This window comes from Durio zibethinus, chromosome 7 (genome assembly GCF_047325235.1).
Source record: "Durio zibethinus cultivar Kanyao isolate XHJ-2024 chromosome 7, ASM4732523v1, whole genome shotgun sequence".
Lineage (NCBI taxonomy): Eukaryota > Viridiplantae > Streptophyta > Magnoliopsida > Malvales > Malvaceae > Durio > Durio zibethinus.
In genome coordinates, this window is record NC_143168.1 from 16,648,725 (window position 1) to 16,666,561 (window position 17,837).

At 26.7% G+C, this 17,837-nt stretch overlaps 1 protein-coding gene across 1 annotated transcript; it reads right to left on the reverse strand.

Moving 5' to 3' along the window:
• Positions 1 to 262: 262 nt before the first annotated feature.
• LOC111276843 (putative metal-nicotianamine transporter YSL5) lies at positions 263 to 4,921 on the reverse strand. The gene is made up of 6 exons (XM_022862740.2): positions 4,363 to 4,921; positions 2,617 to 2,771; positions 2,302 to 2,399; positions 2,076 to 2,210; positions 1,740 to 1,929; positions 263 to 1,638 (listed from the first exon to the last, which is right to left on the reverse strand). The coding sequence occupies exons 1-6, from the start codon at positions 4,742 to 4,744 to the stop codon at positions 535 to 537; spliced, it is 2,064 nt and encodes a 687-aa protein (XP_022718475.2). The 5' UTR covers positions 4,745 to 4,921; the 3' UTR covers positions 263 to 534.
• Positions 4,922 to 17,837: the final 12,916 nt, after the last annotated feature.

The following is a 17,837-nucleotide window of genomic DNA, read 5'->3' on the forward strand; positions in this document are numbered from 1 at the left end:
AATCGTGTCACCACAATTAATCAAATCCCAATTTAAAAATGTAAAATTTATCAAAATTTTACATGAAACTCACAATTATAAATAATGATTAGTCAATTATCATGAGATTGTTATAAATGATGATTGTAAATGGAACGCTACTTCATTTTCTATCATCATTTTATCAATATGACATCTATGCTACGTATTATTTATAAATCGATCGAAGGAACATCAAGACTTGTAGATAATATACCGAAATTGTGCAGATATGGAAAAGAAATGAGAAATTCCAATACCTTTAATTGAAAACTTAGACAAACAAATATCCTAGACATGCTAAAACAAAGACGATATTAACTATATGAATTTTCATTCTGACTCACCTATAACACGTTGCTAATCACATCCTTTGATAGTGAACATACTCGTTTTTGTCAACACCAGGAAGAATGAAACACAGAAAAAATAACATATACCTATAAAATACTTGATGGGATATTTTACAAGGCTATCAGTATCCATAGATTTTGCATGCACCAACTTCATTCAACTTCATGATCCCAAGAACGTATCAACCTTACTGTTTGTTGCCCTCGACAGAAATTTCATGCAAATTGGTGGTTTAACCCTTGCCAGAGCAAGTATTGAGTTTGGCAAAGTCCATATACCATCCCCACAGATCAAACCAGAGGCTACTGCTGGTGCAAATGCATCTGCCTTTGCCTTGTTTAACTTTTCCCAGACAAACAAAACCAAGCTTCCAACACACATATCAATGGCAAAGTATGGCCCAAGGTAGAAAGGTATTGCCATTGCCATTGGAAGTGGAATGAAGGATCCCCATTTCTTACCCAGCATATCTTTAATGAAGTTTATCGCGATGGCAGCACCAAAGAACACATAACACAGCAAGAGGCAATTTTTTGGCAGAGCAGAGAAGCCCTGTACACCCAATATAGACATGTTGCGATACACAATTGCAAAAGGAGCAGGATATTGACTGTTAGGTAGCCCAAGGTCATCGAATGCCTTGTAGAACAGCCAGAAAACACAAGGTGAAACTATGCAGCCCATGGAAGTGCCAATCACTTGGCTAACAAACATGGACCTAGGAGAAGCAAGGGTCAGGTAACCAGTCTTAAAATCCTGCATTAGGTCAGAGGCTGTTGATACAATGTTCATCATTACACCACATGCTGCCAGTCCTGCAAGGACTCCACCATGTGAACCTGCCCAAGCTCCAATTGTAAAGATTGCTAGCTTGCCATAGGTGGAAGCAAGGGACCAATCAGTCAGTCCACATCCATATGCATTACAGAAAGCCAGTGTTGGTGCAAAGATGTATATGACCAATATGTAATACCATTTGAGTTCATGAATGATGTGTGGAACAACAATGGTAGAGATGGCAGCAATTGTGACATAACCTGCAATAGAAAACCATGTAGGAATCTGATCTTTTAGAAAGAGCTGGGTTCGTCGCTGGTCATCATAAGATAGCTTCTTTGAAGTATCAGATTCAGGAGAGGGCTGGTTTGCAATGGGGAGAGCTTGTCTGCCTCGAACTTGATAAAACAAGCCTGTGAGGGTTCTACTTAACACCTTGAAAAAGTTGTATAGCCCATCACCCAAAATCATGGCAATGGCAATAAATACCTGGATTTAGGGAATAAGTCAAGCATCAATGAGGAAGAGTCCTGTGATTTATGTAATGGTGGAAGAAAACTACACATTTGATGACATTATAGGAAACTAACCTTGTAACCTTGTAGACCATGCATATTGCTTGGAGGAAGACCTGCAGGATACCAATCACCCTTTCTTGTTTCGATTAGAGGCCACATTAGACCCCAGGAAAGAATTCCTCCAAGCAGCACTGATATATTTATCATGTAGGGACAAATCATCCCTACTCCAACATATGTTGCTGAGAAATCAAAGTAAAACCTGAAACATTAGCAAAGGAATTATCAGCAAAATGATCCCTAACAAGAAAGTGGCTTAGTACTCTTAAGCTAAATATTTTAAATCTTGCATCAAAAGTAACATTGATTGTGTTCACTAAAGAAAATAATTAAACTGATTTTACGAACTTGTTCTTATATGCTTTAAGCCCAAATGTAGGGAAGCTAACAAATCCACAATCATCTCCGGCAGTGAAAAACCATTGAAAGAAACCCCACAAGAAGCTGAAAGAAAAGAACTTGCCCAATGTTTTTACCTGCTTCCTACAAGTGCAAAAAGCGTGAAAGAGTTAGAATGGATATATTTCGAAATGACCAGCTTTAATTAGAAATTACAAATATGACAGTGATTTACTTTGCTAGCTTGGCTCCTTGAGGAGTGTGGAAGCTATTGATAAGATGTGCAGTTGCAGTACCACTTGGATATGTCAACTTGAAGTCTATGACCATGATCTGAGAAAAGGAGGACAAAAAGTTAATGACCTATGCAGGTTCAAATGGGCAAAAACCTTTCCATGCAAAGGGTATCATTCAATATCAACTCAATGATTTCATTCCCATTTATTAACGATTAGATACATATAATTTATTTGGGAATTTGTATCTCTTTGTCCATTCAACACATGGTTGCTGTAAGTTTGAAAATACGTAGGGATAGAAAAGAGTGTACCTTCCGAAGAGGCACCACAGAGAAGAGACCAAGAAAGCTAACAACAAAGAGGAAACCAATAATCCATCCGAGTGACGGATTCTTGAAACCCCCAGAGTCCCCTGATTGCTTGGCAATGCGTTCACTCATTCCAAAGAGGTAACTCCCAAATCCTCCTGTTTGTAAGAAGGTATAGTAAACATAGAATTAGAGCATATCAGTTGTGCCTAATTTTAATGAAAATTAATACTGATATCACGTTCCCTCACTCATAGACTCGGTACACATTACAAAATTTGCAATTCCAAACAAGTACTACAACCACAAGTTTAGTTTGCAAATAAATTTGTTATTTAATTGCCAAAATACCCAAGAACAAATCTGTGACAGGTGAATCTATTCTAAACCTGATAATTTCCTTTCAATGGTTTTGGATTACAGCATAGCATTGCTCCTAAAGTGATGCAAGCTATTGCTTCCTTTCTCCGAGCTTTTGTCCTTAAAAGGCGGTTGTTATGTCAAATCCAAGTCTTCATTAACAAGATCACACAATGTATGTTAAAGAAAAAAAAGTGATGTCATAATATTAAATCACTAATGGAACTTATTCGTTTCATAGCTTACAATGATCTATGTTCATTTTCATAAAAGTAGTTATGTTTCTTGCTATTGTTAAGTATTTGATTCAGCAATGTTCAACATAGAAAAATATGTTCCTCTTTCAAGAAACTAACCATGGACACTATACCAAGTATGCCATTAAGACAAGTATCCCAAAAAATTTGTATACTTGCCATTGTAAAATATAAATGTGGAAATGCAATACATGACTCTGATCGCTTGTACAATTAAGATTGAACAATTCTAAAAGTTATTATTTGAAGATATAGTCAACTATACAACATTAATGGAATATATAATATGTTAATGTGATTGGTACTGATTTATATTGGTTGCACTTAAATAGTGACAAGTTAATGGGAGCAATATCTTAATTATTTTTTAATACATTAATCATCACCATTCATTTGTACGCATAAAACCCAATTCATCATAAATTGTGAAAATTGCACATTTTAAATGACATTTAAATTAAATAATGATAGCATCATTGGCGTGATAATTACAGGTATTATATAAGGTGAAGATGGTGCTATAAGTTAATAAACAAAGAAAACAATATGTCAGCGTTACTTAAGTATCAAAAGTAATGTGAAAAACTAAGTGTAGGAATTGAGACAGCTATTATGGTTCTGGTATAAAAATTCAAAGGGTCCCCTCCATAAAAGCCTAAAACTATCCTTGACTTATCAACATGGCACTGCGCATGCCTTGCTCAAATCTCAATCTCATCCACGATCAATTATCATTAACCCATTCCCCAAAGCTACAACTTGGCTGTACTGCCACCATCCATTACTCTTTTTCAGTGGATTGTGGACCCAAACCCAGACGAATCTCCAGCTTGGTATTTTCACTCATAGTAATTGAATCAAAAGCTCAAGTTGTATTAATTGTAACAGTTGAAGGAAAATTGATGGGCACATTTTGGTTTTCCTTATGGCTTCCTTCTATTGCTACTATAGACCAAGGGTAGGTACTAGTAGCCCGATTGGATGTGCGGTGGGAACCGCAGGGCCTGACTCGTTAACCAGGTTCCGGCCTTAATTATCGACCCCATTATACAGGGTTCGAATACTCAGTGATCTGATTTGGGACAATATCATTTTTATAACAAATCAAAGGAAGCAAAACAGAGATACGTACCGCTGAAGGCGATGCCGGAGGAGGCAACCACGCAGGTCTGAATAACGGTGTTTTCCTGCCTGGTGAAAGGCTGTTTGAGGACACCAGATTTTTCGAGTATCTTGGTCCATGTCCTGACAAAGAAGAAGCCCAACAGGCCAGCCGAGACATTGAGAGATGGGATGATTCCTGTTGTTAAGTTAAGCTTCATCACTATGAAACTGAACAATATGCTCAACACAAAGCTGACAACGAAGGCCCTCATCGTCAGCTGTTTCCTCCATGATGGCACTTCCTGTCTCTCAAAGATCTGTTCCACTGACATCTCATCTCCCTTCAACCCCTTCTTATCTTCTTCTTCTGGGTTGAATCCGTGCTCTACCCTATCTTCAGCTCTATCCATTTCTCTACTTTGAAGAGTTTACAGGAATCTTGGATCCTTTACAAAAAAATGAAAAGAATCTCACCGGAGAGTGGGTTTTATAGGAAAAAGTGTTGGCAGTGGGAACATAGCACTGAAAAAGGACGTGGTTTCTTTCATTTATCACATCAAAAGAATGAGGACTATTAAAATGGATTCAAATAAGAAATATTGGTTAGTTTTGGACTCTATTTTTTGGTCTCTCTCACATTCACATATTTGGTATTTTTTTTATGTATTTGGTATTATTCCCATATTTGCTATTTTTTGTCATTTGTTTTGACTTTGCTTGCCTTTGTTTTCAATCCTACCCGTTGATTCGTAGGGTCATCATTCATTCTCGTGGTCACAAAATTTCTCTTTCGTGTTGCCAGTTGTCACTGATGTGAATGTGAGCAACTGTTTCTTCATTGATTCCCGCAATTGTAGTAATAACAGCTATCAAATCGGATTAGATTTGTGTCCTCACGGCGTGTAAGTAGGTTCGCAAATGAATCGGTTGACATGACTCGTAAAATCATTCGATATAGCTATCCAATTTATCAATTTGTTATTATGCTTTAATTTTGAATTTGATTAAAACCTACGCCATCCTCTAAACAAATGCCGCACTTTTTCTTATTATGTGGGTCCCAACTATTTTTTTAATTTTTTAAAATGGGTGTGATTCCTATATATTTTTTATTTTTTAAAGTGCGACCGTTTGCTTGGTTTTTTTCTTTCGGTGGGTCCTACCTTTTTAAGATACTTTTAAAAATATGTGGGATTCACTTTTTTGTTTTTTTTAAAGGTTAGAAACTTTTTTTTTTTTAAAAGCGGCGGGTTCATATTTTTTTTTTTATTTTAAAAAGGTGTAGGTCTACATTTTTAAATTTTATCTTTTGATTTTATTTTTTTAATTTTTATTATATTTAATATTTTTTAAAATTTTTTTGTGAGATTCACTTATATTAATTTTTTTAGTTTTTTCATTTTTTAATTTTTCAAACAAAATTTATTTTTTTATTTTAATTTTATTTTTGAAACTAATTTATTATTAAGGGTACATAACATTTTTTTTAATTTTTTAAATTTTTTCATAATTAAAAATTATTTTTTATTTAAATTTTATTTTTAGACCTACTTTATATCGATGATATATAATATGTTAAGTCATTTTTTTCTTATTACCTTTTTTTAATATTTAATAGGTTTTTATATTTTAACTTTTTTAATATGGGTCGCTTAATATTATATTAAAAGTATTTGTTTGATTTTTTAATTTTTTTAAAAAAATTATATTAGTGGATGTGTTAACTTTGCATCTCATTTTTTTTTTTTTTTAAGTCAATATAAATTTTTTGATAAAATTTCATCGTTACTGATATAACTTGCAAACTTAATTTCATTATAAATTATCATAATATTCTTTTAATTACTTGACAATTGTATATTTAAATTAACTATGATACTCATCTTTCTATGATTTATAAAATTACTATAATACTCTTTTTAACATAATTACTAAAATACCCTTTTTACCATAATTAATCAAAATTACTTCAATATCCCTCATACTATATTATAATACTTAATAATTAAATTACGTGCATCCAAATTGATTGTAATCCCTTTCATTTTATGATTAACAAAAATTATTATTTTGCCCCTATTAACATAGTTACTTAAATACTTCTCTTACTATGATTGACCAATGTTACTTTAAGGGTCCTACAATCATAATTATATAAATATTCTCCTATTATAATTATGCAAATACCCTTCATATTATGATTTGTCAAAATTACTTAGAGTGCTGCTATTTGCACCTCAACTTCATCTCAATATACTTTAAAATTTTAATCTTTAATGAAATTATTTAAATACTCATTAGTCAATTACTTTTTTATCTTTTACACTCTATTTCGAAAATCTACTTCCAGAAAGTCTTAAAGATTTTAAAAAATGGATGTTTGAAAGCATTTAAGAACTTTCAAAAATTTGAAAATCCATTTTCAAATGTTTTTAAAGGCTTTCGGACATCCATTTTTGGAAACCTAAAATTTTAAAAAAATTTTAAAAGTTTTTGGATATCTATTTTCGAAAACTTTTAAAAACTTTCAAAAATTCATTTTTGGAAGTTTTGAATTGCACCCAAACATTTTAACATAAAATCTTACGAAAGTAAACACAAATTCAAACAAAAAAGTAGAAAGAACAAATTATTTGCCTTTGATTTTATGTTTTTTAACTTCAAATGGGTAAATTTGTTTTTGAATTTGGCTTGATTGAAGCTTAAAATCCTTTAGGTATTCAATTGGGAAAAAAAAGAGATGGGGTGTGAGGAGATGAGGTGTTTAGGTTTTTAATAAATTTGTGTTTTGGGTTTGGGGTATGTTAAGTAAAAAATTAGACGTTAATAGTAGTAGGGTATGAAGTTGGAGTGCAAACAGCACCACTCATTACTTTAATACCCTCTAACCATAATTATGAAAATGCCATATTACCGTTATTACTAAAATACTCATTCATATTATAATTAATTTAAATTACTATAATACCTTCAAACTATAATTACAAAAAATGTCATTTTGATTGCTTTATATGATGCCTCTCCTACCATAATTATGAATATACCCCTCATATTATACTTTGTCAAAATTATTATAATTCCTTATTAGCATAATTATAAAAATACCCTTTTGATTGCTTTTTAATTACGTATTAAATTTTAACATCCATACAATAATATAAAGTTAATCTCTTTTAAAATAATCATAATACCTTTTTAATTATTTGACAATTGAATTCATGCAACCAAATTGACGGTAATGTCCTTTATATAATTAACTAAAATTACTATAATACCATTCTTATCATATTTATTAATATGCCTTTTTTACAATAACTGGTCAAAGTTAATAAAATATCTTTACATCCATAATAAAGAAAATGCCTTCCTATTATTATTTGTTAAAATTACTATAATACCTTCTCACCATAATTATCAAAGTACCTTTTTTGTTGCTTCATAATTATGTATTAAATTTTAACATCCATACAATTATATGAAAGTAATTCCTTTGCAAATGATTATAATACTCTTTTAATTGCTTGACAATTAAATGACATACATATAAATCAAATGTAATGCTTGTCTTTTTATAATTAACTAAAATTATTATAATGCCCTTTTAACATAATTATTAAAATACCCTTTTTACTATAATTAGCCAAATTCACTATAATGCTATGGAACCTTAATTACAAAAATACCCTCCTACCATCATTAATCAAAACTACTATAATGCTCCTCCTACCATAATAAAATTATTGTTTTTGTTCTTTAAAAAATTAAGTTGAATGGGTGATGATATTAGTAGGCTCTGATTTTATGGGTAGATAGGTTTGAATTTAATAATTGATCAATGTTGGTAAGAAGTAAATATTGTATCGCTAGGTTAGGTTATTATGTATTTATTATTGAATTTTGATTTAATTTATATAAATTTTTTTTAAAAAATAGTCTCCCTTATTTAAAATAGAAGCCAATACCTATCTAATTACAATTAAGTGACACAATTCAAGCATTAGTACTTTTTATTTTTTCAAAAGATTATATTTTCCAAAAAAAAGATTAAAAACAACAACAAAATTACTAAAAAATATTTATTTTTTATTATTAAATAAAAACTTTTATATTTTATATTTCATAAAAAAAATTGCAAACCGGACATGGCCGAGTAGTTTTGCTAGTTTATATAACTTTTGGAAAATAGAAAATAATTATGTCAAATGTATTTATTTATAGGAATTATTTACACATAATTTTCTTTATTATTTTTTAATTATCAATTCATTTTAGCAAACAATTTGTACTTTTTCTTGTGACCTGTGACATTGTAAATTGTCAGTTTACTAATCTACTGAAATGTAGATTTGTTTTTAAAAAATATTTTTATGATTTTATCCCACTTGCTTTCTTACTTAATAAGATTTTAGCCCTTACATTTAAGCCACAAAAACTCATATAATCTTTTATATATATATATATATATATATATATATATATATATAAAGGGATGCAACTAGAATTTATGGTAAGTGGGAGCAAATATTTAAATTAATTCAAAAAATTTTCATTGAAATACAAATTAATTTTTAAAATTACAAATAAAATTAACACGTATAATATTTTTTTTATATAAAATATATATTTTGCAATAGAAATAATATTTGCATAATTAATTATATGATTTTTAATGAATATAGCCTAAATACTATTTAGATAAATCATTTTTCATAATAGATACACACACGTATATATTAATTTAATAAAATTTTACATACAAAATTCTTAAAAATAGATATAATATGTGAAAAAATGAAATAAAAATTAATATATCTAATTTTATTATTTACTTTTAATATTATCATTTTCTTTTAACAAATAAATATATTTGATTTTTTATTCATTATAATTTGGAGAAAAAAATGATTCTTTTGTTTCATACAATGAAAAGAAGAATAAAGACATAAATCTATATTAGTTAAAGATGATTATTTATTTTTATTTTTATTACTTTATATTTTATATGTTATTTTTTGGTGTTAGAAAGTGGTTAAACTATTTAAGTAGTACAATCTCCAAGTCTCATTACCCTTATATGATCACTTTGTATCAATCTAAACAAATTATTAAAAGAAATTAGAAGTTTAATAATTTCAAACTCTAAAAGTAATTTACTTCATTTTTTACAAACTTAAAAATATATAAATACATAAATATATATTTATGATAAAATTGTTTAGCACTTAAAGCATCAATGTTCAATTACTAGATAAACAATAAAAAATTTCTTTCACTAACCTTAATTTAGTGAAGGCAAATGTGATGACAAAAATTTTAATGCGGGCAAAATTTTGAAATTTTAAAACTTTAGAGATTTTTTATAATAAACCCAAAAGAAATTTAGGTACTTAGGGCAACTGTACCCACATGCTTTTATATATAGATCCGCCCCTTTATATATATATACATATATAAGTGTATATATATATATATATATATATATTTATAAACATGAAACGACCTTTTTAGTTTGGAAAACTTTTCTTTTGTGTTCACACTTCTTAAAATATAAGAAAACAAGTTCAAAAAGAAAAAAACTTGACTTTAATTGGCTCACATAAGTTTTTTTTTTAATCGAAATAAATAATGAGAATGGTCCGCACATTGAACTTTCAACGATATTTTACTTAATGATTTTCAAATTTTAAAATCCCATTTCAAATACCTAATAGCAAATGATAATTAAAGTTTCAGTTAGAGCTATTTAAAAGTTAAATTATTTATTCAAACTTAAAAATTTATTTGAAATTTGAAAAAATTTAATTATTTAAATATATATTTTGAGTTCATTAAATTAGTTTAATTTAAATTTTAAGTCTGTTTAAAAAACGAATAAGAGTTAAACATAATAGTTAAGTTTGTTCGAAAATTAATTTAAGAGAAAATTATTTTAATAAATAAAAAATAAAATTTTAAATATATCAAATCTGTAAAAAAAAATTTAAAAATTTAAAAAATTGATATTAAATAGTGACAATTCTAAAATTAGGACATATTAAAAAATTGGTGTAAATTAACTAAGATTTTTGGGATTATACATTTATTTAGTCATCATATTTTAGTTTTGCTAAAATATTGAAGCCGTTAAACTCGTATTTCTATAAAACACGTTGCTTGATACTTGGCAAAGAATCTTTCATAGTCTTCTTTTATCCTAAACTTGGAATCTAAAATTTTCATTAAACAATGCTGTCGTAAATCTTAATAGATGGAATGTGCTTACAAATGCACAATCACCACTTTTGACTTTTGAATATTTTTATTTATTTTAATTGATAAGAATATTATTAAAAGAATTTAAAATAATGTGATATTTAAATTAATTAAGTAGATACTTATGCGTTATCTCAAATTAAAATTTTTTTATTTTATCATCTCTAATAATTAATTTTTTGACAAAATTTATATAATTAAAAAAATATAAAAATATAAAAATCAAATATGGGTGACATATGAATACCTAAATTGATCTCCTTTCTCACAAAATATATCTAATAAAAATAAAAATCTAAAATAAATATAGTTAAAAGAAAAAAATAATTAATGAAAAATTGCTTATAGTGGATGCCACATGGATACTTTATTAAGTTTAAAATATTAATTTTTTAAATTAAAATATCAAATAATAATTTTATTAATATAATATATATAAATTTAAATTTAAATTAAAAATAAAAATAAAATATATACTTTTATATACCTGAAATGAGTCGAGACAAATACCTTAAACAGACTTTCACTCCAATCTCATATCTTATAAAAAACTTGACCTTTCCAAACTCCACTTTGATTTAAAAAAATAATTTTCTATCGAATTGCAATAAATAAAAACCTAACGAATATGGATTGTTGTGGCACCTCTATCAATCAGCTTTTTTGTTACAAAATTTATTTATTTAACAAAAAGCAAATAAATGTAAAAGAGAAAAAAAAGCTAAAAGAGGACATTACGTGGATATCTTCATTGGTTTCAATTTTTTAACAAAATTAATTTAATAAAAAAGGTATAAAAATAAAAAATAAAAAAAGAGAAAAAAAGAAATTCATTAGGGTATTATGTGGACACCACAATTGAGTTCAAAATATTAATTTTTTAAATTAAGATATTAAGTAATATATTTATTAATTAAAAATAAAAAAGAAAAGTAAAATTATTGAAGTGCCATGTTGACATTTAAATTGAGTAAATTGAGTTAAAAATGCTAATATCTTAAATTAAAGTATACAATAATAACTTTATTAGTATAATACATATATAAATATAAATATAAAATTAAATGAATAATAAAATATATACTTTTATATATACCAAGGAGTGGTTTAGGACAAAGCACTTTAAATCCACCTTTGCCCCATCCTTGCTTTTTATAAAAAATTGATTCGATTTGATTCGATAATGATTTTTTACAAAAACACTTATACTGAATTCAGATGTATTGAAATTTATCAGATATTTATTGTTTTGATATCTCTATTCATCCATTCATTTTGTTGTAAAACTGATCTAATTTAAAAAACATAAAAAAATATGAAAGGAAATAAACAAATGGGGATGTTAGCTGGACACTTTCATTAACATTATTTTCTTATAAAATTTATTTAATAAAAAATAAAAAAAGGGAAAAAAAAAGTCACCTAATATCGGATCAAATCCCATTGGATTTGAATTGTTTTGCCATACTTATGCATCGATTTCTTTTGTTACAAAATTTATATAATTAAAGAATACAAAAGGAAAACACCCAATTGAAGTAACAAATTTATATAAATAAAAAAAAATAAAAACAAAAATATAGACAAAAAAGAAAAAAGTAAAAAAAAAAAGTGTTATGTTGAAACTTTAAATGAAAGTTAAAGAAAAGCCAAAATAAGTAAATTTTATATAATAGGTGAATGGATGGATTATATCTTAATTATATATAAATAAAATATTTTATTAAATTAAAGTATTAAATAATAACTTTATCAATTTAATAATATATGGATGTGTATGGTGTATAAGATTATGATAAAATAGGATAACATGATATTATAAACATAATTAAATTAAATAATATCATCATATCTTGTGTTTGATATGTACAAGGATTAAAAAATGATAATTTTATTTATTTATTAAAATTATCCTTTCTTAAAAATTATATAATTTAAATAATTGATATAATTTTTAAAAGTATAATAAGACATGTAAGTTTAATCCTATGGATTAAAAATAATTTTTTCCACTTTAGAAGGATTGATATGCCGAGAGGATGATTAGTGCTCCTTGCAATCTTATCTTTTTTTTTTAGATACAAATCAAACATGATATATGATGATTATAATCCTATGCACCAAATACAGCCTATAAATATAAGAATAAATAAATAATAAAAAATATAATTATATTTATGCTTAAGGCAATAAAAAAATAATTATATTTATACTCAGGGCAATACGGAAAACCCTAAACTTACCTTTGACCTATCCTCGATTTTAAAAAAGAAAAAAACAACTTTATCCCAAATTTTTAAAAAGATGCATATATCGAATAGAACCAAATAGAAATCTATTAGATATGATTTATTTTATCATCCTTATATCTATTGATCTTTTTCTTACAAAATTTATCGAATTTAAAAAGATCAAAACATTTAAAAAAAGAAAAAGAAATGGCATAAAAGAAAAAAAAAAGTCAAATGGGGATGGTACGTGGATTTATTAAAAAGAAACTATTTGATATATTGTTAGTGGGGTTTTTTTTAACTCCACAAGTGAAGTTAATATTGTGACATATGGCCTATTTCTTTTTTAATTAGTTTTTTTATTTTTAAATATTCCTTATAAGACATGTGTCATTTTGTTAACCCCGTTTATAGAGTTAAAAAATTTCACTGTTAATGTATTTGATAATTTTTTTATTAAATTAAGATACTAAATAATAATTTTATTATTATAATACATATATATATATATATATATAAATATATAAATAAATAAATAATAAAATATATACTTATATATATCTAGACAAAACGACACATGCTAAACTCGTATTTGACTTGACCTTGATTTTTGAAAAAAGATCAATCTGATCCCAATTAAAAAACTCACCTACTATAACTGGATGAGTCAAAAATCCATTAGATATGAGATTATGGGTTGTTTTGTCATATATAACTCCACTGACATTTTTCTTCAAAAATTTATTTATCAGTTTTTTTTGTACAAAATTTATCTAATTAAAAAATAAAAACAAAAAAGATGAAAGGCAATAAAATGAAATATTGTGGCACATATACTCATTCATTGACTTTTAAAAAAGAAAGATCTAATTTCGAAAAAAAAAAGGAAGAAAAAACTTAAAAAAACAAAAAAACAAAAACAAAAAACAAAAATAAAAAGGGAAAAAAGTGAGTTGTAACACGATAGTAGCAATGATAAACTTTTCTTGAAAAATTCATGTCATAAATTTTTTTTTTAAAAGAAAAGGATAAAATCAAATTTAGTTGTGACATCGACACCTTCGCTAATATCTTTTTATTTAAAAATTATCAAATTAAAAAATAATGAAGAAAGAAGCAAAATATATATTTTAAATAATAATATCCAATAGGCTCCACATTAAAATTTTTTTAAAAATTTATTAAATATAAATAAGAAAAAGTAAAAAAAAATAAATGGCTTGACATATGTCATACATTTAATATCAAGTGGCTTTTAGAAAAAAATTTAAAATTTAAAAAATTATTTATTAAATATATAAAAAAAGAAAAAAGGAAAAAAAGTAAGAAGTAAGAAGTAAGAAGTAAGAAGTAGAAAAAAAAAGAAAAAAAAACAAACATGTGGCATAGTTTCGGTATCTAGTTGATCTCACATAAAAATTATAAATCTAAAAAAATATTTATTAAATATTTGAAAATTATCAAATTTAAAAAGTAACCAAACAAAGTTAAATATATTTTTATATAATAATATCAAATGAGCTCCATAATAATATCAAATTTTAAATTTAAAAAATATTTGTTAAATTAAAAAAGTAAATAGAAAAAATGAAAAAAGAAAAAGTGAAAAAAAGTAATTAATTATCTATTAAATATATAAAACTATAAAAAAGAAAAGTAAAAAAAAAATATGTGGCATACTTTTCGATATCAAGTTGGTCTCATACAAAAAATTTTAAATCTAAAAAGTTATTTATTAAATATTTTTTAAAAAATTATAGAAAAGAAAAACAAAAAGGAAAAATTTTTATATAAACGGGTCCAACACAAAAATAAAAAAAAATCTAAAAAAATACTTGATTGTTTTAAAAAAATATTTATTAAATATTTGAAAAAGCAAAAAAAAAAAAGCATGAGTATGTGACATGAGTAAAATTAAATAGATAAATAGATGGAACAATTGAGATGCTATAAGAATTAAAATGAAACTTTATTAGAAGGTTATAATGTTCAATATATCTACATCACCTTGTATATTTATGTGATCCAATAATATATAGAAATGATAATTGCTCACACTTATTGGCCAATTTGCAAAGAGAGAAGTAATGCAATTTTTCAAAATAAAAACCAGAACTATTAAAAGTGACAAGGAGAATAAAAAAAGCAGTGGGGGAAGGGATGAGCATATTAAAGAAAGAGAAGATAGGGTAAAAAACAAAAAAGCTAGAGTAAAAGGGCTAGCAAAAGAAAGATTATGGACAACTAAAAATAAATTGTAATGGTGTTTATTGCGAAAAGAGCAAAAAATCTAGGATGGGGGTGATAATGAGGAACTGTGAGGGAGTAATAGTGGGAGGAGGTGGGAAAGAAATAACAGCACATGGTGTAGAAAAGGCGAAATCATTGGCAGTGAAGGAAGGAATTATGTAGGCTAATAGAATGAAATTAAAAAGAATTGTTGTTAAGACAAATTCCAAAGTTGTATATAATTGGTTGATGCACAAAGAAATAATGAGGAACTAGAGGATTGCCCCTATGGTTAAAGATATTGAAGGGTTGAGAGGGAAATTCAACAATTTCAAAGTAAGATGGTCATAGGACTACAAATGCAATGGTGGATTGGGTTGCAAACCAATTCAAAAGGAAAATGTGCTTGTTAAATTGGGTTAATCAACCCCCATTTTCCTTGGTGCACATTCTAAGCAAAGATAGCTTGCCAGCACCACCATCTTAAGCTAGAATAGAGGTGTAGTCAAGTAGTGTAGTCAAGTATTTTAGAGTTGTTTGTTTCTAGAGATTACTTAAGAAAATTATTTTAATAAAATTATAATGTATAATTACTGTGTTTATGGCCAAATCAATGCAGTAATTGATTATTTTTAAAAATTACAATGAATAATTATTGCATTTATTTTCAAAAAAATGCTGTATTTGATTTTTTAAATAAATTACAATGATCAATTACTACGTCTCCTTGAATAAAAATGCAGTAATTGGCTTCTCAGCACATTAATTGGCTTATCATTAATGGGTTATAGTGTCATTAATTGGCTTATTATTGGCAATTATTGTATTTTCTTGAATATAAACACAATAATTGGCTTCTCAGCGCATTAATTGGCTTATCATTAATGGCTTATAATGTCATTAATTGGTTTATCATTGGCAATTACTATGTTTCCTTGAATAGAAACATAATAAATAATAACAATTATTGCATTTCCTTGAATAGAAACGTAATAATTAGCTTTTTAGTGCATTAATTGGCTTATCATTTAATGTTATTAAATATTTTAAAAAAAAAATGCAATAAATAATCATAATTACAATATTTGTTTAAAAAATTTATAATTTCTTTACCATACATTAATTTTAAAAAAAGTAAACTAGAAAAAAATATTTTTTATTCAAGTCAATTTGGGATAAAAATAACTTACCCCCCAAGAATCTTAGAATACCACAATAAAAGGTGGGTTTTTATTTTAGGTACTAATTGGAATCTGAGATTTTCTCCAAGAATCAGATACACGAGAACCAAACATGAGAATCATATACCTATAAGTAAGATTCAGGGCAAAAATCTCAGATTCCCCCAAACCAAATGCCCTTTGAGGGAGCATTTGGTTCAAGAAAATCTATACATTTTTTCATGAAATCTTACTATTGGGTATTTGATTCTAACATTTGGTTCAAGGTAATCTGATTTTGGAGAAACTGATAGATTCTTAACAGTATCCAAAGTTCTAAAATAAAAAATCCACCTCTCCCTGTGGTATTATAGGATTCCCGGGGGGAGGAAAGTAGTGTTATTTCCAAATTTAACCTGATTAAAAAATTATAAAATAGGCGTTACCATTTTAAAAAGCATGTTTAGAAATGAATGCAAGTTAGTTTTAGGTTTCTGCTGATAAAAAATTTGGTTTATATATGACTTTTGGCATGAAAAACGCCTTTAATAAATCATCATTCAAATAAATTTTGGGTTGAAGAAAAGCCTTAAATGATGATTATTTAAGGTGTTTGGGTTAAAAAAATGCCTTAAATGATCATTATTTAAGGCACTTTTTTCTTAAAAAATGCCTTTAATGATGATCATTTAAGGTATTTTTCCTTAAAAACATCTCCAATAATTATCATTCAAATAAATTTTTGCTTGAAGAAATGCCTTAAACGATGATCATTGAAGGCATTTGGGTTGAAGAACTGCCTTAAATGATCATTATTTAAAAACTATTCTTTTTTATGTTCATAGATCATAGTGTTGTGACATGACCTTTCTTTAGATATGCCTGTAAATAAATGTTTTAAGGTGTTTGTATGGAAAAACACCATATTTGGTTATCAATTAAGGCATTTCTTCTGACAACCGCCTTAATTGTCCCATATTAAAATTTTGTTTTCCCTTTCGATGACTACGTTATGAGAATATGAACATTTTAATATCTAATCGTGAAGCAGAGAGAATATAACTATCAAATATGGCATTTGTATATATGGAACACCTTATTCCATGTCTTATTCATGTTTCAATTACAAATACAATTGAAATTTATATTTCAACAGATCTCAACTCATAGTATTTATTTTTTTTTTAAAAAAAATTTTAGCTTCTTCGTCTGTCATTTAATCTTCGTCTTGTTAAGTTTATCATTGATTTTTAAATAAAACGGTGTGTATACTTTTTTATTGATAGTGTGTAATCCATGTTACCTTCTAATTAACTTATTTTTTATTTTTTAGATGTTGTTTAGCTCCGGATTAAAGGCGTTTCCAATATATACTATTTGTTTTGTGGTTAAATTATTTAAGCTCATTCCAATCTTCCAATATTTTGTTTGTGATTTATATTTTATTTGATGATATAGGGGGGATTCCATCCACCATATGCTAAGATTTGCTTTCCATCATGTTTTCAACTTTAACGATATTCGTTATTCTAAACAGTTATGGTTGGTTTTTCACCAAGAAAGATGCGATTGGTTACATTGCTTATGATGCAATTGAACCAGATGGAGACTTTGTCGTATTAGTTATGTTT

What these genes read in the sequence shown, in the direction of transcription:
- LOC111276843 (XM_022862740.2), bottom strand. Translation starts at nt 4,744, where the DNA reads ATGGATAGAGCTGAAGATAGGGTAGAGCACGGATTCAACCCAGAAGAA. An exon ending in CTGTGGTGCCTCTTCGGAAG is followed by an intron (nt 2,400 to 2,616) that starts GTACACTCTTTT and finishes TCCTTTTCTCAG; the next exon opens with ATCATGGTCATAGACTTCAA. An exon ending in ATGGTCTACAAGGTTACAAG is followed by an intron (nt 1,639 to 1,739) that starts GTTAGTTTCCTA and finishes CCCTAAATCCAG; the next exon opens with GTATTTATTGCCATTGCCAT.